The sequence below is a fragment of the Tenrec ecaudatus genome, chromosome 18, assembly GCF_050624435.1.
Source record: "Tenrec ecaudatus isolate mTenEca1 chromosome 18, mTenEca1.hap1, whole genome shotgun sequence".
NCBI lineage: Eukaryota > Metazoa > Chordata > Mammalia > Afrosoricida > Tenrecidae > Tenrec > Tenrec ecaudatus.
In genome coordinates this window covers 4,197,826-4,220,423 of record NC_134547.1, presented here as the reverse complement: position 1 = coordinate 4,220,423, position 22,598 = coordinate 4,197,826, and the positions used below count along the sequence as shown (strand labels likewise).

At 50.1% G+C, this 22,598-nt stretch overlaps 1 protein-coding gene and 1 pseudogene across 1 annotated transcript; one reads left to right on the top strand and one right to left on the bottom strand.

Moving 5' to 3' along the window:
* The first annotated feature begins 5,046 nt into the window (after positions 1 to 5,046).
* LOC142432612 (large ribosomal subunit protein uL11-like) lies at positions 5,047 to 10,172 on the top strand (annotated as a pseudogene).
* Positions 10,173 to 20,435: 10,263 nt separating this feature from the next.
* Positions 20,436 to 22,307, bottom strand: OSCAR (osteoclast associated Ig-like receptor). Its single transcript, XM_075537838.1, has 3 exons — positions 21,905 to 22,307; positions 20,932 to 21,213; positions 20,436 to 20,539 (listed from the first exon to the last, which is right to left on the bottom strand). Exons 1-3 carry the CDS (start codon positions 22,305 to 22,307, stop codon positions 20,436 to 20,438), a joined length of 789 nt encoding a protein of 262 aa, XP_075393953.1.
* Positions 22,308 to 22,598: the final 291 nt, after the last annotated feature.

The following is a 22,598-nucleotide window of genomic DNA, read 5'->3' as shown; positions in this document are numbered from 1 at the left end:
GTCACATTAGGTCTCACGTGGACTTGCAGGGAAGGCTTAGGAAAGTTTCCTGTGGAGAAGGAAGGCTCAGAGGTCACGTGAAAAGTCTCGGCTCGCCCTTCACCCTTGCTCTTCTGACAGGGAGTCCCCAAAATACCCCCAATGCTTCCTCCTGATGCTGGGGAAGGACGCTCCCTTCCATGAGTCCTGGAGGAAACCAAGGTTCAAATTCTCTACCTATCTCTTTTCACCATCTCTCACACTACACTGCACTACACCATACTACAGTGCACCACACACACTATACCACACCACACCACATCATGCTACACTACATTACACCACACCACAGTACACTGCACTACACTACACTGGAGATGCAAGTCCTTGTCCCTCTCTCTTCCTCTGATTCCTCCCTTAACTGCCCCTGCCCCAAGGAAGCCCGTATGTCGTCCCAGAGCCCCCTCCTCACCTGTAACCAGAAGGAGAACCACATCACTGGGCGGTGAGGATCTACTGGAGCCCCTTCTGGAGTACTCACAAGTGTACTCCCCTGAATCACTGTGTTGTACGTCCATGAGGGAGAATTCAGCCTTGCTCTCTGTGGCATCAGGTGACTGTGTGGAATGCTGAAACTGTTTTGACTTTCTGAAAACAAAGCGTACATCCCTGATCGGAGCCTGGCACCTCAGAGTCACATTGCTTCCAGGAAGGACAAATGAGCTTGGCCAGATGCTGAGGCTGGGCTTGGGAGGTGGGTCTGGAAGGAGAGCAGAGACCAGGGCTGTGTCGGACACTCACCTTGCTCTCGGGGAGCCCATGTGAGGGGGGAGGGGAAGGCGGAGTGAGGAAATGGGGTGAAGGATCCAGGTGGGTTTAATTGATGAAACACTCACCACATCCAGTCCTACATCCATGGCCAAGACCCAGTCCTGTGAAAGAATCTCCCATGAGTCACCTGCTCCCTGCCAGGATCCCTGAATGACACCCCCTTCCCTCCCCTGGCAGAATCTCTTTCTGAGAACATTTTTGTTGTTCTTGTCAGGAGCCATCACGTGGATTCGACTCAAAGGGACCCCAGCTACAACAGAAGGTACCATTGCCCCCCCCCGAGCCATTATCCCAATCATTACTCATTTGGAACCCATTGTTGGTGCCACTGAGTCCATCCATCTGATCAAAGTCGCTGCTGCCAGTCTTCCTCTGTTTTGGCGAACTTCTGTGGTAGTTACATTACCTGATGCCAACTTGAGACAATTCAGAGTAAAGGGGTGTAAACAAGCGGCCATCTAGCTGAGAAGCAACAAAGACCACATGGAAGAAACACACCAGTCTGTGTGATCACGAAGTGCCGAAGGGATCAGTTGTCAGACATCAAAGAACAAAAATCATATCACTGTGTGCTCACCTTCCCGATGCGATCACTAAAGATAAAGTGGGTGAATACGCAAATGTGAAGAAAGCCAATGGTGCCCAACTATCAAAAGATAAAGCATCTGGGGTCTTAAAGGCTTGAAGGTAAACAAGCGGCCATCTAGCTCAGAAGAAACAAAGCCCACAAGGAAGAAGCACACCAGCTTGTGTGATCATGAGGTGTGTAAGGGAACAGGTATCAGGCATTATCAAAGAACAAAAAAAAAAATATTGTGAATGAGGAGGAGTGCGGGGTGGGGACCCAAAGCCCACATGTAGGCAATTGGACATCCCCTTATGGAAGGGTCGCAGGGAGGAGACGAGCCAGTCAGGGTGCAGTGTAGCAACGATGAAACATACAACTTTCCTCTAATTCCTAAATGCTTCCTGGCTGCCTCCTCCCCACTCCCAACCAACCCCCCCCCCCCGCCGCGCCACTATCATGATCCCAATTCTACCTTAAAAATCTGGCTAGACCAGAGGATGTACACTGGTGCAGATAGGAACTGGAAACACAGGGAATCCAGAGTGGATGATCCCTTCAGGACCAGTGGAGAGTGGTGATAATGGGAGGGTGAAGGGAGGGTGGGGTAGAAAGCAGGAACCGATTACAAGGTGGTAATCCTCCCTGGGGGACGGACAACAGAAAAATGGGTGAAGGGAGATGTCCGACAGTGTAAGATATGACAAAATAATAATTTATAAATTATCAAGGGTTCATGAGGGAAGGGGAAGCAGGGAGGGAGGGGGAGAAATGAGGAGCTGATGCCAGGGGCTTAAGCGGAGAGCAAATGTTTTGAGAATGATGAGGACCATGAATGTACAAATGTGCTTTACCCAACTGATGTATGTATGGATTGTGATAAGAGTTGTACGATCCCCTAATAAAATGATTTTTTTAAAGGAGTCCTGGTCTCACAGACGCTAAGGTGGCTAACCAAAACATAGGAGGCGCAAGCCCAGCAGGACCCCTTCAGAAGGAAAGATAGGACAGCCCGCTTTCATGATCACAAGCGGGAAACCCTACGGGGCAGCTCCGCTCCATCCTATAGTATTGCTGTGGGTCGGAATCCACTTGATGCCAACGAGCAGCGCAATGCCCCCCATGATGTCGCAGTGTCTGAAGGCCTTGCCATTCTTCTCCAAAAGCTCCTCTCTCCCTGTTATCCACCCTTATGTCATCTTATTTTCCTGTGGCATCCTGCGATCTGACCATGAGATCATCAAACAAGTCTACTTTGTCCCATGGAGTTGCTATGGACTGGGATCAACACGGTGGCTTTGGGTTTGGATGTGGGGGGGGGGGGTGGCGGTGAGGAAAGCACTCAACTGCTTGCCAGAGGGCTGGTTACTTGATCCCACCTTCCCACCCGCCCATTGGCTCTCAGGATAAAGAAGCGGCAGATTGCTTCTGTAACAAGTACAAAGTTAGAACACCCACAGGGCGGTTCTGCCGTATACCATAGGCTGGATGAGGTAAATAGAATTGGATGTCATTTTCCATAGGCTTGCTATGGTATGCCATATACCATATGCCATATGGTATGTAGAATCATATGGTATATAGAATTGTATACCATACACCATAGGCCCTCTGTGATATATAGAATCGTATACCATACACCACAGGCCCTCTGTGATATACAGAATCGTATACCATATACCATAGGCCCTCTGTGATATATAGAATAGAAAACCATACACCACAGGCCCTCTGTGATATACAGAATCGTATACCATACACCATAGGCCCTCTGTGATATATAGAATAGAAAACCATACACCATAGGCCCTCTGTGATATATAGAATAGAAAACCATACACCATAGTCCCTCTGTGATATATAGAATCGTATACCATACACCATCAGCTTGCTATGGTATGCCATATACCATAGCCATATACCATATGCCATATGGTATGTAGAATCATATGGTATATAGAATCATATACCATACAGCATAGGCCCTCTGTGATATATAGAATAGAATACCATGCACCATAGGCCCTCTGGGGCATATAGAATAATGTACAATATACCATAGGCTTGCTATGACCAAAACCAGCTTGACGGCAACAGGATTTGGCTTGGGTTATGGTTACTGTTACCACAGCCACCTTTTTTATCTGTTTTTCCCTTGCTTCTGCTTTTCATGTTCTTATATGATCTGAAAAGAAACCAGAGTATGCTTAGTGACTTCTGCTCCAAGCTCCCAGCGAGAGATGACTCTCCATGCAACAAGGTAGCTCCACAGCCGCACTGCACTTGCTGACTCTGTGTTTCTCCTACGTGCCCTCATCATCTGGACCGAGGCCATGATGCTTCTCCCGATGGCCAGCCCTCAGCTCCCATAGTGCCACATCCGCCTTTCCGTCTCACTGGGTCTCAGAGAGCCTGTGGGACGACGGTTCTCGGCAGGCCCATTCACATCCTGCAATTCTGCAAATGGCATTCAGATTTGAGGCCTGGGGAGCCATTTCTGTGGACGTCTATGTCATGGTGTGTCGTATTAGCCTGGGTTCTCTGGAGAAAGAAAACCAACGAGCCTCCTAGACCCAGGATAAGATAGATGCCAAGACACATGAGGTTCTCCAGGGAGCACCCGGCCCACGATGTTGAAAGGAAGCAAAGACCTTTCCCCAGATCCAACAGCGATCGACACTCCTCCCCCGGAGCTCACCCCCAGGCTATGGAGGATTAGCCTCCTAAACTGTGAGAGAATAAATTTCTGTTCATGAAAACCACCCCTTTTGGTATTTCTGTGATCTGGCACTAGAGAACGTAGGGGAACGAGCCGTCGGCCACAGAACATTTCTAAGGAAGGCGGAATGAGTGTAGCTTGTGCTGTGACATGAGATTAAATAATAGAGAACCTGTATGAGGAGGTTACTCTCTGCTCAGTCATCTCTCGAATCCCGATCCCAGAGAATACCACAGCCGTGTGGGGAACTGGGGACCAGGAAGAGAATGTATGCAGTCAAATTCTCTAGGCTCATAATTAAGAGTCTGGAAGGCTGACGCTGCTGGAGGAGGGCCTTCTCATTAGTGAGATCGAGATGAACTCCCAGTCAAGTTCTCCAAACTAAAAATCATCCCCACGATATCCCCAATGATGCTACGTTAAAGATGCCTCTTACAAACAGATGATTGCTCATTGTGTGCCGCAGGCTACCAGTCTCTAAGAACAAACACATTCCATTGTTCTCCCCGCTCAAAGGGCAGTTGCTTCCCCTCTGCCTACCTGCGATACAGGTCTTGGATTACTCTCCCCATGACCTCAGGGACATCCAAAGCTAAGACCCTGCCCACCTTGTTATGTGTGTGATTGACAGGCCCTGCATGCCCTAAGACTACATAAGCCTGTTGGAGAATACATTCACTCTCTGTCTCTTGTTCCTGGCTTCTGGAAATGTAAGCACCCTGCACGCTTTGTCTGTCTCTATGCTTCCCCCATCGCACAGCCGCCCCTCAGGAGGCTTTCAGTCATGAGGCTGGACCTCACAAGGCCAGACAGGAGCCTTCGCTCCTTCTCCAACACTCGCTCATATCTTAGAGAAACTAGAAAGAAGGGGTCCAAGTCTACAAGCAACGCTAGCATCAGTTCTGTTCAGTTGGATCTGACCCACGGCCACCCTCTGCGTGTGCCGAGGACCATGCCCCCTAGAGGGTTCGAGGCTGTGAGCCTTTTGGAAGCCAAGTGCCAGGTCTTGTTGCCAGAGATGTTTCTGGTTGTGTCGGAACTGCCCACCTTCAGCGAGCCTTCACCAGGTGAACCGCCCGGCTGCTCCGACCAGCAGGTGGCTGCAACTAATAAGAACGTGATGTTTGTGCTTAGCAACGGCCCCAAGTGGAGCCATGGAGCCAGGCCACCACGGAATGAGAGGCTAAGGAGGCTTTGGGAAATCAGACAATCATGGAGCTGCTGACCTCGCTCGCCAGTAGCCTGCTCTTTTTCCGGCCTGAGAAACCAAGAGACTTTTTAATAACGATGTTGGAGAGAATGAGAATTGCCCAAGTGACAGGAGTGACTTTTCCTTTCTTTATGGATGCCACCAACATCGTGGCCAAGTGTGAGATGCTGGACTCCGCGAACAAAGGCTCCGTATCACTTGTGCAACACAAGGAGGCCCTAAAAACGTTGGGTCTGTACAAGGAAAACAAAGTCTTAAAAGATGATGGTCATTTAGTAACCTTGGAGAAATTCAAGAAGGAGGTGGACAGGTGGTTTCAGGATTTAATATCATCAGTCACTACCACCTAAAGTCGTCCTTCTAATAATTAAATGAGTCAATCAAAAAAAACAACAAAAAGAGAACTGGATGTTCTATGGCGGTGCCGGAGAAGCATACCGAAAGGACCAGGGGCCGCCAGAAGAACAAACAAGCCTGTCTTGGAAGAGGTACAGCCAGAAGGTTCCTTAGAAGCGATGGTGGCGAGACTTTATGTCACCCATGTGTGGAACTAGCAGAAGCTAGTTCCTGAATCAACATGCCAGACATGAGGAAGCAGAAGGTCAGCCCCAAGGAGTTAGACTCTCCCGGGCGGCAGATGGACACAGGGACTGACACAGTGGGATCAAACGTAATAATCGGGAGGCAATGCTTCATTCTGCTGGCTCATACGGTCTCTGGGCGTCTGAACTCGACAGCACCGAACAGCCACAACATGCTCTGATATTCATTTATGTTTACAAATTACATCTGCGCTCTCTGTCCTATCAGGTCAAAATGGACCCAGGAACAATGGGCTGGATTTTGGTTTGCATTTGGTTTCTATCTATCACTTTCCCCCTTCTGGCTTCACCAACTCATTCCCAATCCCCCAAGGCCCCACATCATCGCCCCTTCCCCCCTACGACTTACCGAAACAGAGGAGGAACAGAGAGCAGGGGTGCATGGCGGGCCCCTTCAGCCTCTTCCAACGATGTTGCTTCCGACCAACCGTTTCTGGGGCTCCAGAAGTCCTCTGAGGTTCAGAGCGCACCGTAACCGTGCTGCTCTGGGGTTCAAGTCGTCTCTATTTACATACCCACCGCTTCTCAAAGTCAGTGACATACAGGAAATGATGGTTACTGATTGTGACACCCTCTCGGGCATTTCCCACAGACTTGGCTCTTTGCCCTTGGACTTCAGACCTTCTCGCCACAAGGCAAGCAACTGAATGCACGCAGAATATGAGCATGAAGAGACGGCGAGTGAAATCCCAATTCAGGGGCCCGGCTGGCCTGATGGAAGGCTACGGCTGGACCGATGGAAATCCAGAGTGTAACAGCTGCGTCTCTCTCAGAGAAACCAGGCTCTCTGGTCTTCCAGAAAGTCCTCTACTGCTGGGGCAATGCCGCCGAAGGGACCTTTGAAGGCTGGAGCTTGGTCAGAGCTGAGGACGATCAAGGTTTTGTTCGGCCATAGCCCACCTATCACACAGCTCAAGAGTTCAGCCATATCAAGAAGAGTCATGCAAATGATTCAGCCAAGGTGAGATATAGCACCGATTAGTCACACATCATTCCTCTAGCTCCCGAATGCTTCCTCCTCCCCCCACCCCCACCCCACTACCACCACCCTGTTCTACCTTACAAATCTGGCTAGACCAGAAAACACACATTGGTACAGAGAAGCACTCTTGATAAATGAGACCCAGGACAGATAAACCCCTCACGAATAGTAGTGGGAGTAGCATTATCATAAGAGTAGGGGGAGGGTGGCCTGGGAGGGGGAAGGGAAAGAAAGGTTGGTTACCATCACAAGGTTGGATTATATGCCCCCCCAAGGGGACAAATAACAGAAATGTGGGTGAAGGGAGACAATGGACAGTGTAAGATATAAAATAGGGGGGAGCGGGGAGGGAGGGGAAAAATAAAAAGAGGACCTGATGCAAAGGGCTTAAGTAGAGAGCAAATGCTTTGAAAATGATTAGGGCAAAGAATGTACTGATGTTCTTTATACAATTGATGCATGTATATGTATGGATTGTGATAAGCGTTGTATGAGCCCCTAATAAAATATTTTTTTAAAAAAGAGGAAATGATTAGGGCAAATAATGTACAGATGTGCTTTATACAATTGATGTATGTATATGTATGGATTGTGATAAGCGTTATATGAGCCCCTAATAAAATGTTTAAAGAAATACATACATATTTCACTCATGAAAAAACAAACAAAAAAAGATATAAAATAATAATAATGTATAATTGATCAAGGATTCACAAGAGTGGGAGAGGAAAAAAGAGGAGCTTACACCAAGGGCTCGAGTAGAAAATGTTTTGGAAATTATGATAGCAACATACGTAGAAATATGCCTGATCCCACTGACGTAGGGAATGTTATATTAGCTATAAGAGCCCCCAATATAAGTGATTTTTTAAAGTCGTGCAAGCCTCAGCACAATCAATTTTAGAACATTTTCTTCGTTCTTGTTCTCAGCGTTATCAACTTCCCATTTGCCCCCAACTTCCTCCACCACATCCCTAAGAAAGCATTAATCTAATTACTGCCTCTCTAGGTGGATCTATCCTGGACTCCATATACGGAAAACATATTGTGTTCGGCAGGGTTCTCTAGAGAAACAAAACCAGGACACCAATGATTATATATATTTAGGTCTATACAGCGAGAAGGAGTATAACAGCTAATTAGTCCACACAGCAGCACAGGGGGCTCAGTTCAACTCACTTCCATGGAACAGTTAATAGACTGGAAGTCCTTCAACTCACGTGGGCTGCTGGGTCCAACGTTAAGGAAGCAGACAGCAGAGTCTTCCCTCAGGGTAAGCAAGCAGAGTCTCCTGGCAGACAGCAGGCAACAGGGTGGGTCAGCAACAGTCAGTGGTTCAGGGGCTTAGCACAGTAGGCCCCGGTGGGATATAGCACTCAAGCAATGCAAATCCTCAGGCTCAAACAATGTACGCACAGCAGCATGGCAAAGCAGGTCTCCAAGGAGCCTCAAGCTCCAGCAACATGATTCATGGGTCGGCTTGGCCCACAGGCAGTGTAGGACACAGCTTGAGGCAGAGAACTAGATAAAGCAGCAGCATGCTGGGCCAATCACCAGAGAGAAAGAGAGATGGGGGCGGGTCTTGTAGAGCCATTTATCTCTTTGTCCTCCAATCAAACTGTGACATGATTAATCCCACATGTTCTGATTGGCCACATTGGCACAATAAACCTAACTATCACACATACCAAAAAAGAAAACCTAACAAGAGAACAAAATAGAGAAAAACATCAGCCAAAAAAGTAGAAAATATTGAAAGAGATAAATGGCTCTACAAGACCCGCCCCATCTCTCTTATATATATCTTCTCACCAAACCAAAAAGGGAAACCCAGTACTAGCAAATGGATTCTGATTCGTAGAGACCTTGAAAGACAGAATACATCTTCCCTTTGGGGTTTCCAAGGTTATAGATCTGTAATCTATAGATAGGTAATCTGCTACCCCGCCAGGGCTCCCTCGTACTTCTCACGGCTGCAACTCATCAAACGTGTCGTTTCCTTTCTGATATCCGACTCTCCGTGCTCTTCACAACGGTCCAAATCAGGGAGAGCGCCCTGCTCTACGTTAGTTGTACTCTTTGGTTCACGTGAAAGTTGGACATTGACTAAGGAAGACCAAAGACATTGGATAAGGCGGACCATTAGAATCCTGGTGCTGGAAGGGAATCTTGACACGCTCCTGATAAGCCAGGACGGTGAGCCTTTGTCTCATGTCCTTTAGCCATTTTATCTAGGAGGGACCAGTTCCTGAGGAAGGACCTCAGACTTGATAAAGGAGAGGACAGAGCAAAAGAGGAAGATGCCCCACTAGATGGACTGACACAGTCGCTTCAACGGTGAACTCCAACATAACAGCAGTTGTGGGGATGGCACGGGACAGGGCAGTGTCCCGTTCTCTTGTATCTTAGGGTGGCTGTGAGTCAGAGCGCTTGATGGCATCTAACAACGTGGCTGCTGAAATGAAACAAGGTTCTCCAAACTCACCTTAGACCAAGAAATCTAGCAGCATCTTTTGAACGCACACCTCCAGGAGTATATAAGAACAACCTGCCAGCGGGTACTCCTCCCCCCGGGTGGGGCAAAACCGTCTTGCAAGCATTGGTGACACTCAGAAATTCAGTGATGCCAATTATAACATTGTTGCCAGGGCGACCAAGCATCAAGCAAGATCTCCATCCTTCAGCCCAAGCTGCTTCTCAGAAGTTATTGTTGTGGTCCCACATCTGGGTTCATCTGCCACCAGCCGCCTCCACCATGCCGCCCAGGTGGACCCCAACAAAATCAAAGTCGTGTACTTAGCGTGCACGGGTGGGGAAGTCGGTGCCACGTCCGCACTGGCCCCCAAGACCGGCCCCTTGGGTTTGTCTCCAAAGAAGGTTGGTGATGACATTGCCAAGACCACCGGTGACTGGAAGGGCTTAAGGATTACTGGGAAATTGGCCATTCATAATGGACAAGCCCAGTGTGGTACCCATAATGGGTAAGCCCGGTATGAAGTGGTACCTGCTGCCTCTGCCCTCATCAGCAAAGCCCTCAAAGAACCACCTAGGGATTGAAAGAAGCAGAAAAACATTAAGCATAGTGGGAACGTCTACATTGCCCGTCAGATGTGGCACCGATCCTTGGCCGGAGAACTCTCTGGAACTATTAAAGAGATCCTGGGGCCTGCCCAGTCTGTGGGCTGCAATGTTGATGGACGCCACCCTCATGATGACATCAACATAGACATCAACACATCATAGGTGGCATCCACAGTGGTGCAGTGGAATGCCCAGCAAGTTAAGAACTGCAAAAGAAAACACTCATTTAATGACTAAAAAAATGTAGCTATTGTATTGTTGCAATAAAGAGGACCATTACTGACGTTTCTAGACCAGTGGTTCTCAGCATTCCTAACGTCGTGACCCTTTAACACAGCTCCTTATGTTGTGGTGACCCCCAATCCTAAAATTATTTTCAATGCTACTTCATAATTGTAATTTTGCTCCTGTTATGAATCGATGAGCCCTGTGAAAGGGTTGTTCAAACCCCAAAGGGGTCGGGACCCACAGGTTGAGAACCGCTGCCTTAGACTGCTCTACCACTGAGCCACGACCTCTGACCCCATCCTCACCAGCACAGCAGGCCTGGACAGCAGCAGTGCTGGCCTGCCTTCCTCCTCCAGTGTGAACGAGGAGAGGTCCATCCAGGTCCCCACACTCCCTCCCGGGTCTGACTCGGCGCCCACCCCCGCTGAGATTGGGACAAGATTTGTGGGATCCAGCCAACAAACAGATGGGTCCTAAGGGGCAGCTGTGTAATTGAAGAGAAGAAATGAAGAGGCAGACAAAAGTGTTATGGGGCTCGCCCCCATGGTGTCAGGAACCAGCTCTTGGAGAAGAGAGAAAATGTATTCTTACATGAATTTATATAATCTCGGGGTAGCCAAGCATCCTAATTACAGATAAACACATAGATAGAAAAGTGGGCAGGTATCTTAACCCTAGAGGTCCCTGAGTTTATTGGAGGAGTAACCTAGCACCAGTGCTGGGGGTAGGGAAGGGGGAGGGACAGTCCCCTGAGCAGGGAGAGCAATAGCTACATGTCTGCTCCTACAGATAAAGCTGCCGGCCAGATAGCAATCAGTCATGTGCTTGTAAGAGGTCACTTTAAGGCAGCACTGTGATGGGAGGATATTGTGGAGATTAATCTTAGTTATGAGAATATGATTAGGACTCATCTCTAACTCACAAGTGTGAAAGCCTCCCTCCACCCAGAGCCCTGGCCTGCCAGGCTTCTGAAATATGAGAATAAAGAATTCATCCGCACACGCTTTCTTCCTGGTCCTCAGCACACCCCAAAACTTTTGTCTGCCTCTTCATTTCTTCTCTTCCATTACACAACCATCCCTTCCGACCCAGCTGGATGTGGGCTGGACCCCCCACAATGATTGATAGCTAGTGCGAAGACTCACGGCTCTCTGTATTCCCCAGAAACGAAAGCCAACAGTGGGACGTCCCAGATAGAGTGGGAGACGAAATATGAGACAGCATGCAACCAGGTTTACTGATCAGAGAGAGACAGGTGGGAGTCCCACGGTGATGACCCATCTTTCAGGTCCACCAGAGCTCACCTCCGTGTTAGAATACTCAGCCATGTAAGACCCAACCCAGCCTTTACCCACCGGACACAACTCAGAGGGCTGGAAGAGGAGGAGGAATAGAGACAGGAGACAGGGAGGAAGCGGGGTGAGTGACAGCACAGTGAGATGGTGACAAGAGCTACCTTGAATCAGAATGTGGAAGGAGTATGGCTCATCATGGCCCCATAGGATGGAGTAGAGCCACAGCATGGAGTGTCCAAAGCTATATCTAATCTTCACAGAAAGAGAGGCCATGTCTCTCTCCTGCAGAATAGCTGGTGAGTTCCAACCACTGGCGTTTTGGGTACTAGCCAAACACCTAACCACAGAAAGACCCTTGACTCACGAGGATGTGGGCGGTGACAAGGAACTGCTGTGTGGCCGCCTCCCAGAAAAGATACAGCAGTGGTTGTGTTAGTCTCGCAGTGGGTGGTCATCTCCACAAAGACCTACCTGCACGATCGGTCTTTGAAGTCCTTCCCTAGTCTCTGTTCCGGGCAGGGAGAGACCAGAAACCTAGTGGACCCCACCAGTGCCAGGCTCCACAACTCGGAGTCCAGAAGAACGAGGTGGTGCCCTGCTTGTACAGCTGACTGCTCTGGAAGGGATCGCAGTAGGAAGTCCTGGGATAAATAGGAGAAAAGTATGGAACAAAACTCAAAATTGCTTTTTAAGTAAAGAGAGAGAGAGAAAGAGGAGGGGGTGTGGCGGGTTTATTGGTCTAATAAAGAGCCTGGGTGGTTTGGTGGGCTATGAATTGTGTGGCTAACCTCAAGGTCAATGGTTTAAATCCATGGGAAGATGTAGCTGTCTGCTCCCATAAGGATATATGAGGATGCACACACACACACACACACACACACACACACAAAGAAAAAAACCGGATTTTTTTCAAAGTTATGTATTTCCTTTTTTTTTTTTTTAAATCAAACAACCTAATCAGCTTTGAAGTCCTCTCCATGACACTTAGTGCACCTGTCAGATCTGAGAAGCCATTCTTGGAAACAGTTTTCAAACTCATCTGTTTGGATGGCTGACGGCACCTCCCTCATTCTTGTCTTCACGTTTCCTACGTTTCCTATGTGGTCACATCGCTGTCCTTTTCATGCCCCTCTTCATCCTCAGAAACAAAAAGAAGTCACACCGAGTGAGGTCAGGTGAGTCAGGTGCATGGAGCCAGAGATGCATGCTTGTGGGATTATAAAGAGACTTTCCCCAGCTTTGTCTACCCCAAAGACATGCCAAACATGAGGGGCTTTGTGCCAGCATATAGGGGGAGGTCAGATGCTTAGAGACATCCTCCCTGAAGGCAGTCAGTTGCCAGACAGGTAGGGCCGATGGACAATGGGCTACTTCTCCCTAAAGGTTTGCAGTCATTGATTTGGTTCCTGTAGGTGGGGTTTACCCCCTACTGATAATGGTTTCCATGGAGATCCAGAGAACAGGTCAAACCTGCTCAGTGACATCCAAAGTTAGGCTGCCATCCTGAATCTAGGATCCGCCCATCTTGTCACATGTGTACCCCCAATCCCTTCTCTTCCTATTGTATATCCCTAGATTGTCCCCCTCTCATTACTATAACCATTAGTGCAACCCCTTCTTGTGACGTATGTCTTTACCTGTAATTGGGGGGCTTGCACTCCCCCCAGAGGTATATAGACCTGGGTTAACAATAAAGAGCTCTCTTGGGCTTCCCCCTCTTGGCCTCTGGTTGGCTTCCCCTTCTTCTCCTCTCCCATCCTTGCTCCCCTGTTCCCTTGCCCCTTGTCCTCCTTCCCCTCCCCCTCTCTCCACATGGACCACCAAGAGGGGCTGAGGGGAGCATGCTACTATGAAATGTGTCTGACTCCATTATTTCAGTCTCTCTTTTATCTCTCATGCTCTCAATCAACCATACAATTGTGCATATTGAACCCGGGGAGCTACACCTACAACCACACCTGCTGAGTACAATTTTAGAAACCCAATGGATTCATTCTGCTCGATCCTGTAGGATCTCCCAAGTCAGAATCAACTTTGACAGCAATGGATCTGGGTTTGGCTTACTCGTCTGATAGAGACTGGAGGAACCCTGGAGATGAAATCATCAATTGCTCTTTTAAGCTTGAAATGGAACCCCGTGCCTCACCTTTCAGCCAAACAAGAAACAGGCCTGTAAAGTGAATAGTAACACTCCTCAGACCAGGCGGCTAGCACTCCTTAGAACAAACAGTCACATGAAATCAAAAGGGACAGCATTTGCCCAGTGTGTCGGGCCGATCGACTAGAGAACCCAATCCAGAGGCACTCATAGGTGTGTAAGAGAGAGCTTTATATCAACGAGAGCAATTTTGTTTGGCGAAAACATCCCAGCCCAGTCCAGATCGAGTCTGTAAGTCCGATATTAAGTCATATGTCTGATACTAGTGCATAAATTCCTCTATAGACTCATGCAGCACATGCAATGATGCCAAATGCAGGAAGATCACAGGCTGGTGGGTGCAAAGTCTTAGGGATCCAATAGTGGTGGAAGCAGCTCAGCACTGGCATGGGTCACCACATGGCTCCTCCAGCTCTCCGAGTGTCTCGACAGCAGGAAATTGAAGCAAAGAAAGGGTGTGTGGGGCTCCAGGGAGAAAGAGAGTAAGTTCCTAACATCCTCATGATAAGGTCATGCCATCAAGGAAGCATTGGGCTGTGACCTGACTGACAGGTGCTAGACTCCACCCCTTCACGCTTAAGACCCTCAGGTTGACACGAGATGATGTCACTGCCACAGCGTGAGAGACCCAAACCCACACCCATGCCGGTGAAGTTGATTCCAGCTCACAGTGACCCCAGAGGACAGAGTACAAGCGTCCCGTCCATCCCCAGGCTGTAAGATTTACAGAAACCGATGGCCTCCTCCTTCTCCGGTGCATTCGCACCTTTGGGTAGCAGCTGGGTGCTATAACCATTGTGTCTCCCAAGGTTCCTAACTCAGGGCCATGTGTTAGTACAGTTAGAGAGGGCAATGTGGCCAAATATGCGGTCCAGGCAAGAGTGGGCAGGAGAAGCAGCATCTACGCTGAGACCCGAGGGACGAACAGAGCTCAGCAGGGAAGAGGAGCTTGAATGGAGGGGGCACAGCCGGCCCATCACAATCTCTCTATGAACTCTCGGTGACAAACCCAAGGCACAGCCACCTCCAGAACCATAAGCCGTTTTTGCAGATGTCAGCGGTGATAAAAGTTCCTCTTTTCTGTTCCCCCTTGAAAACTGAAAGGAAGGGAACGGACAGATGTCTTTATGTAACAAGCGGTCGCTGTTTAGATAAGAAAGCTGGCAACCTCATCAGGAAGTCCCTGCAGAGGGGACATCATGCTTGGTGAGGCAGAGGGTCCATGGCAAGGAGGAAGGGCCCCTGTGAGAGGGATGGGCACAGTGGTTTCAGCCAAGGTTGTGAGCACCGGAAACACCTGAGCCCACTGTTAGCACATGAGGGAAAGTCACAAGGCCTTGTTGGCCAACCATCACATCGTGAAGTTCATGTTTCTCAACATGAGCTAGGTCCTGTGCCCTTCTGAAGGGGGCAGGGGTTTCCACCTCTCTGACCCGTTCTCAGAAAATTCTGAGCTCTTCGATCGACACCAGTCAAAATGGCCTTTGGGCATTCCTCCGGGGACTCAAATCAAGATCCTCTTTGGAGGGAGAAAACGAAACCGGAATGAGGTGAGATCGGGGCTGCAGGCAGCTGGAGGGAGGCTTCCCAAGGGACTGCTGAGAGGGCAGCATTCACTGCCCACAAAGAATGAGCAGGGGCACAGGGAGGATGGGAACACGTCCTTGGCACGCGGCCCTGGCCTTTTTCCTACCAGCGTAGCTTTCCCTTCATCTAAAACTTCTTTATCATAAGCCCCTTTGTCCTCCAGCGACCTTCCAGGAAATCTACCGGGATGACCCTCGATCGTAGCAATATCTGCACGCCTCTTTTTAAAATAGTCAAACCAGTAGATCGTGCGGTACGTGGAATCATACGTCAGCAAAAACGGTTTGGTTTTGTTCATTTTTTTTAAGTCGATCAAGATGACCCCTTGGGAATCCCAAGACACAGTTGCCATCACCTTCAGAGGGGACCGCTCTGCCTTGAGTCCTGCAGGACTGGCAGATCCCCTCCGACGTCGGCGTTCTGATTGGATCTTTTCTTTTGGAAGGCACCCCAATGACACAAAGAGCGGGGCACTGGTGAGGAAACTCATCTGCAGCCATCTACTGTCAGACGCGTGTTTAAATGCGTGCTATGTGGAATAAGCCTGTGGGCATATGAACTGGAACCCGGGTACAGTGGGCATCAGGATCAACACAACAGCACCTGACAACGACCTCACAGTCTCTCCCGTGCTGTGCAGGCCTGGTGGTGACGATCAGAGATATACATGGACATGTGAGTCACCTGGAAAAATGAAAGGTATTCCCGGTGGCTGTTCGGTACTGTGGAGTGAATGCTGACCCATAGCGACCCTGTGTCCAACAGAACAAACCACGGCCCGGTCCTGCGCCATCCTCACAGTGGTCCTGTTTGAGCCCATTGTAGCAGCCACTGTGTCCATCCATTTCCACTAGGGCCTTCCTCTTTTCCGCTGTCTATCTTCTTTACCAAGCCTGGTGTCCTTCTCCAGGGACTGGTCTCCCCTGGCAATATCTCCAAAGTATGTAAGACAAAGTCTTGCCATCCTTACCTCGAAGGAGCACTCTGGCCGTACTTCTTCCGAGACAGATCCATTTGTCCTATTGGCGGTCCGTGGTACTTTGAATATTCTTCCAGCACCATGGTTTGAACACGATTCTTCTTCGGTCTTCTTTATTCAACGTCCAACTTTCACGGGCGTAAGAGACGATTGAAAATACCCTGGCTTGGGTCAGGCACAGCTTTAGAGTTCGTGGTAAAAAAGGAAATTAGTGTTACTATGCTGATGTGTTTTATGTACTCCGTTTACACATTTGGACTCTGTTGAGCCCACCACCAAGCCTGTCACTGCCATCACGTTGATTCTGACTCATGCTGTCGTTGTTAGGTGCCATTGAGTTGACCCTGGCCCATAGCGACCTGACGTCCAACAGAATGAAACACTGCCCAGTCCTGCGCCCTCCCCACAAATATTCTCATTGTTGCAGCCGCTGTGTCCATCCACCTCCTCAAGGGCCTGCCTCTTCTTTGCGGCCCCTCTGCTTTACCAAACATGATGTCCTTCTCCAGGGACTGGTCTCTGCTGACAACATGTCCAACGTACATGAGACCAATTCTTGCCGTCCTCGCCTCTAAGGAGCATTCTGGCTGTACTTCTCCCAAGATAAACGTGTTTGTTCTTTCGGCAGTCCATGATACTTTCCATGTTCTTCTCCAGCACCGCCATTCAAATGCATCAACACTTCGTCAGTCTTCCTCATTCCACATCCAACTTGCGCAGGCATACGAGGCGACCGAACATGCCCTGGCTTGGCTTGGGCACCCCTTAGTCCTCAAAGTAACCTCCTTGCTTTCCAATACTCTGAAGATGTTTTGTGCAGCAGGTTTACCCAGTGCAACATATCTTTCGGTCCCTCGAGTGCTGCTTCCATGAGCACTGATTGTGGATCCCAGCAAGCCAAAATCTTTGACAACTTCCATCTTTCCTCCAGTTATTCTGATGTTACTTATTGGTCCAGGTCAGGTGAGGGGCTGACTCATCGTGACCCCGAATAGTTTCTGAGCCTGTAAATCTTCAGGGAGCAGCGAGCTCCTCTTTATCCATCTTTTTCTCCTGGAGTGGCTAGTGAATTTGAACCACCAACCTTGGTTCACTGATGAGCAATCCAAGGCTTACCCTGTTTTGACACCAGGGCTCCTTCATGCCTGACTCAAGTGTGATGAAGAATCCCCGGGGTGACTGGATGGATAAAATGCATAGAGATTGACAGGTCTTGAGTAGATGAATTTAAAAGTGAGTGGATTAAAACTGGGTTCATTGGTCAATGTGGGATGGATGGGTGAGTGGAATAGTGAATGAGGGAGGAGAAAGATAAATTCACGATGATGCATGAAAGAGCAAGTGAAAAGGCAGATGGAGAACATAAAGTAAGGGTGAGACTCAATAAGCCATTGGTAGAAAATGGTTGAATAAGTGCATCTGTGACCTATCTACCCATTTAATGAGTGAGTGGTGCCACGGGAGAAATGCCTGATGATCTACTTCTATCTATAAAGATTACCGTGCTTGAAATATGAAGTGATCTACGTAGTAAATCCCAACTAATAAAAAATAAAGTGAATAAAAAGATTACAGATAAACCAGCCTCATGGAGCAGTTCTACTTTGTTATATTGTTCCAACCACCCCCAATACTCTGACTTACACCCCAACCCCACCCCAGGGAAGTGTGGGTGATGCCATCTTGCCTTAAGGCCGTATCCCCTATAGCCCACTGTTATATCAAGCTGTCCAGGTAATTTTCCAGCCCAAGTTTGTAGCTTTCATATTACTCTCTACCTTGTTCCAGGGAGGAATTGTAATCTCATTCCCAGACACTGTGTAAAAATTCCCAGCCTGTTCCAGGATGTTATTATAGACTAATGCTTCTTTCAGCTTCTGTACTCAGCTAGACTAACCTGAGTGGGAAAACAAGATGCAGCTGGGGCCTTGTGCTTTTCAGCTTAAAAATACAGAATGAGTTTGTTGCCTTTATATACCCTGCCAGACTGCTATCCGGGGCTTCAGCATCTTAGTCTTCCCAGTGGCTGCCGGCTTAACAGACTCCTAATCTGGCTTCACAGCATTACAGTGGTCTTTAAGCTCCTGTGGCATATAACAATACGAATGCACAGCATCACCGGGAGTAGGAATCAAATTAAAGCAATAAACTTGGTTTGGGGGGGCTACTTTTGGGGAGTGCGGGGGTTCTGTATGAGAACCTGGACATACAGTAGATGATGCTTTGAGCCACCAACAGCAAGGTCAACAGCGGGAGCCCACAAGCTGCTCCAAGGGCGAAAGATGACACTGTCCATTCCCCTACAGACTTACCGTCTCAGCAACCGTAAGTGGCAGTTGTACTCTGCCCTGTAGGATCCCTTCTGAGTTGGGAGCGACTCGATGACAGTGAGGTCTGAGTGTTACAACAGGGTCACGGGGTAAATTTGACTTCTTGCTCTGTGTGTTGCATCCAGTGATCGATTTAGTTCTCCTTGTAAATCCTCGTAGTTGAGTTTTGCAGTTGCCCCTTTTACAGGGAGGGGAGGTAGATACAAAGGGCCTGTGTATTGTTGAAGGTTACAAGCTGCCAGGTGTCAGAGCTGGGGCTGACCAAAAATGGGGAGGGGAGGAGGAAGTTGGAAATCTTAAAACAATAGAATCTTGAAAACAATGCCACCCATATCAGAATATGGAACAAGAAAGGAACACATGAAGAGTTGAGTGGCGGGGGAACCGATTACAAGAATCTACATATAGCCTCCTCCCTAGAGGATGGACAGCAGAGAAGAGGGCGGGGGGAGACGTCGGACAGTGTAACATATGACAAAATAATAATAATTTATGAATGATGAAGGGTTCATGAGGGAGGGGAGGGGGAAAAGTGAGGAACTGATACCAAGGGCTCAAGTAGCAGGCAAATATTTTGAAAATGATGATGGCAACAAGTATACATATGTGCTTGACACAATGGATGGATGGATGGATGGATTGTGATAAGAATTGTACGAGCCCCCAATAAAATGATTAAAAGAAAAAGAGTTGAGTGGCAAGAATTTCTCTGAGGTAGAGTCTGTGTGTGAAATGGCAAAGGTCTCATGGTTAGCCAGATTAAAATTAGAAATGATGATCAATCCTGCAGAACTGTGTAGGTCAATCAGGCCTTGGGGAGGAACGGGCCAAATAAGAAACCCCAACGTGGGATGATCTGACCATAACTTTGAGAGCACCCATGTAAACAGTAACTCCACCACGGGGAAGTCCCATCAAAGCTGTACTGCAGCACACCCTCCTCTCTGTTGCCTAGCAACAAACCCAGATTTTTAACCTGCTGACGGTTCAAGAACAGCCCCTTGCAAATGAAGCTGTAATTAAGGGTGAACCTCTACATGGTTGGATCTTCCTCTACGGTAGGACAAGGAGAGGTTTGGGAGGAGTTTGCTTTGAGATCAAGAATGCAATTAGGAGAGGGGGGCGGGGCGCGCCGTGTCTGAATTTACCAAAAATGTGAGCTGCAACACACACAATAGAAAAAAGAAAAGAAACCATTCCAAGTCTTGTGAGTTTGGTAGAGGCTCCTGATACATTACAATAGCCAACGTTTATTAAGCAACTGTTGCTCCAAATGCTCTGTGGGCATTATTGACTATTCTGTACACCCATCCTAGAAGTTGTTATCACCAGACCCATCTTGCAGCAAGGGTGACTGAGGCTTGAAGGACATTGATTTCCCAACACACCGCAGCAGTGAGCAGCAGTGCTGGGATTCAAACTGGGGCCTTCTAACCATTAGGTCTTCACCACAGATGTCTTCCCCAGCGTCCTGGTGGCACAGTGGTTCGTGCGTTCAGCTGCTAACTAGAAGGCGGCAGTGGGAATCCGCCAAGCCATCTGCAGGCAAAGATGTAGCCATTTGCTCCTGTGAATACTACAGTCTTGGAAACCCCACGACAGCTCTACATGGTGCATTTGAATCCAGGTGCCCGCTGCTGCAAGGAGTTTGGCTTTTTCAGTTTATCGCGTCCAGCTCCAGGTCTTAGAGTAGGGGGGAGGGGGGCTCAGATGAAGTCTGCTTATTATAAATTGGGGTCACACCAGAGAGATGTGGCTCAGGGCTGTGCGGTTCCAAGAGTTGTTAGACCCCAGCTCCTCACTCTCAGTCTAGGGCAAGTCTTCTCTTGCTGGAAGTCTATCCAGTTCCCTGGGTCTCATGCCTGGAGGCCACCGGGGGCGTTGCTGTGTCAGTGACAGCCCAAAACCATCAATATGCAGAGGCAGATGAACACTGGGGCGGCCAGCCACAGGTGGATGATGTTTCCACGAGTGTAGTCCCTGGGCAGAGCATCTATGGGGGGTGACGGGGTGGGTGGTGCTGGTCATTGGGTGAATCCGTAATTCAGTCTGACTCTGCCCCCCCAGGTCTCTAATCACGACCCTCCTCCACCACCACCACTCCCAGGGGTGGGGCAGGGTCCTGATTCCTGAGTCCCAACGTTAGGGAGGGTTAGAGGGTGAGAGCAGTAGCCTGGACTCCAGGTCTGGGGCCAGGGGCTGGGGGTCAGAACTCCTGGTCTGAGGGTAGGACACCTGGTCGGAGGGAGGAGGGGGGCTGAGACCCCGATCTTTTAAGGGCTGGGCTGGGGATCTGGGCCCCAGGTGGAGGGGGCTGGAGTCCGCACCCCCGGGGCTGCCCATCAAGGTGGCCAGGGCCGGGAGCGGGTGTCCGCCGGGGCTCACCGTCCCAGCGGACCTCCAGCCGCTCGCTGCGCGGGGACAGCAGGTAGGGCGCCGCGGGCGTAGAGTAGCAGCAGCTGTAGGTGCCCGGGACGCGGGCGGCGGGCAGCGGGAAGTCCGCCCATCTCCGCGCCGAGTGCCGGTACTGCTGCGGCGCCGCCTCACCCACACTGTACAGCGCGAAGCTCATGCCGCCCACGCGGCCGGCGCAGTGCAGGCACAGGTTCGCGCCGCGGGCCACCACCGGCCCGGGCAGCGCCTCCAGCGTCGGCCGCGGCAGCGTCTCTGCGGAGGGAGGGGGGAGCAGGGCGGGCGGAGAGTGGGTCCCATGGGCCCGGCCCACCAACCCGCCCCCACCCCGCCTTTTACCCCTTCCCTCTCTCTTCCATCCTCCATCCTTCCCCATCACCCTCCCCTCCCCCTGTATCCCCTCCTCCTCCTCTCCCTCTGTATCCCCTCCCTGCCCCCTCTCTCCATCCTCCCCCTCTGCTGCCTCTGCTCCCTGGGTTAGAGTAAGCCTGCCTTCCGTATCCCACACGCCCCCCTGCTCCTCTTCCTCCTTAGTGCTCCCTCATCTTCCTCCTCGTCTGCTAAACACCTCCTCCTGCTTCGGGTTCTTCCTCTCTGCCCTCAGTGTGGTGTGTACTTGTGTGCGTGTGTGTGTGTGTGTGTGTGTGTTTTTTCCTTTGGGCTCTGTAAACTATTTCTCCTCCCTACCCCTCACATCTCTTTGGCTCTGTCTTCAGCCTGCCCCTGCCCCTGTGAATCCCCATCTCACCAGATCTCTGGTTTCCAAGTTTGCCTTTCTCTGTCCCTCTCCCTGCGTGCATGATTGTGTGTCTGTTTCTCTCCCTGCGCGTGGGTGTGTTCCCCGTGTCTGTCTCGCATTCCCTTCCCCCTCTCTGTACCTGCCTCTACCCCCAACACACTCCCCCTACGCCCCCATCCCTCCTCTGCCCCCACCCCGGGGCCTCGCCTGTCACCAGGGGCTCCAGGACATTACTGGGCCGGGACCAGGCCCCTGGCCCCCACCCTTGCCTCCTGTAGCAGCAGTGGTAACTGCCCCCCTGGTCCGGGGCCACCTCCTCCAGGAAGAACTCAGCCAACGCATCGGCCACGTCCCAGAGCTGCACCAGGTCCATCTCTCCGGCCTTGAAGAGGGCGAACCTCCAGGCAGCTTGGGGAGCCCAGCAGCGCAAGGTCACATTGGCCCCTGGAGCAACAACTGCACCCGGCCTCCGCGAGCCGTGGCTTGGGGTATGAGTCTGGTGGGGCTGAAGAGATAGGCCTGCCTGGGTCTCTGCCCTCCCCACCCCCAGAGCCCTAGGAGATGAAGGGGGGGTTGGGGGAGGAGGAGCATCACCCTGGGTAACCACCATCCTGTATCTGTCAAAATGCAGTCCGCTGGATGACCATCAGGGCCTCTTGAAACTGGCTGTGAATGATAAGGGCAGAATGCAAACTGACCCTGAGACTTACTGCCCCGTTATGCAACTGTGGGTCTGGTCCCAGACGTCTCTTGTCACTCAAACTCAACTCTGTGCCATCCCGTTAATGCTGACTCACATCGACCCTACGGGACCGCCCCCCCCCCCCATGCACATGGTGGGTCTCTGGGACGATCATTCTATGGGGGCAGAAAGTCTCATCTTTGTCCCTTGCAGCAGCTG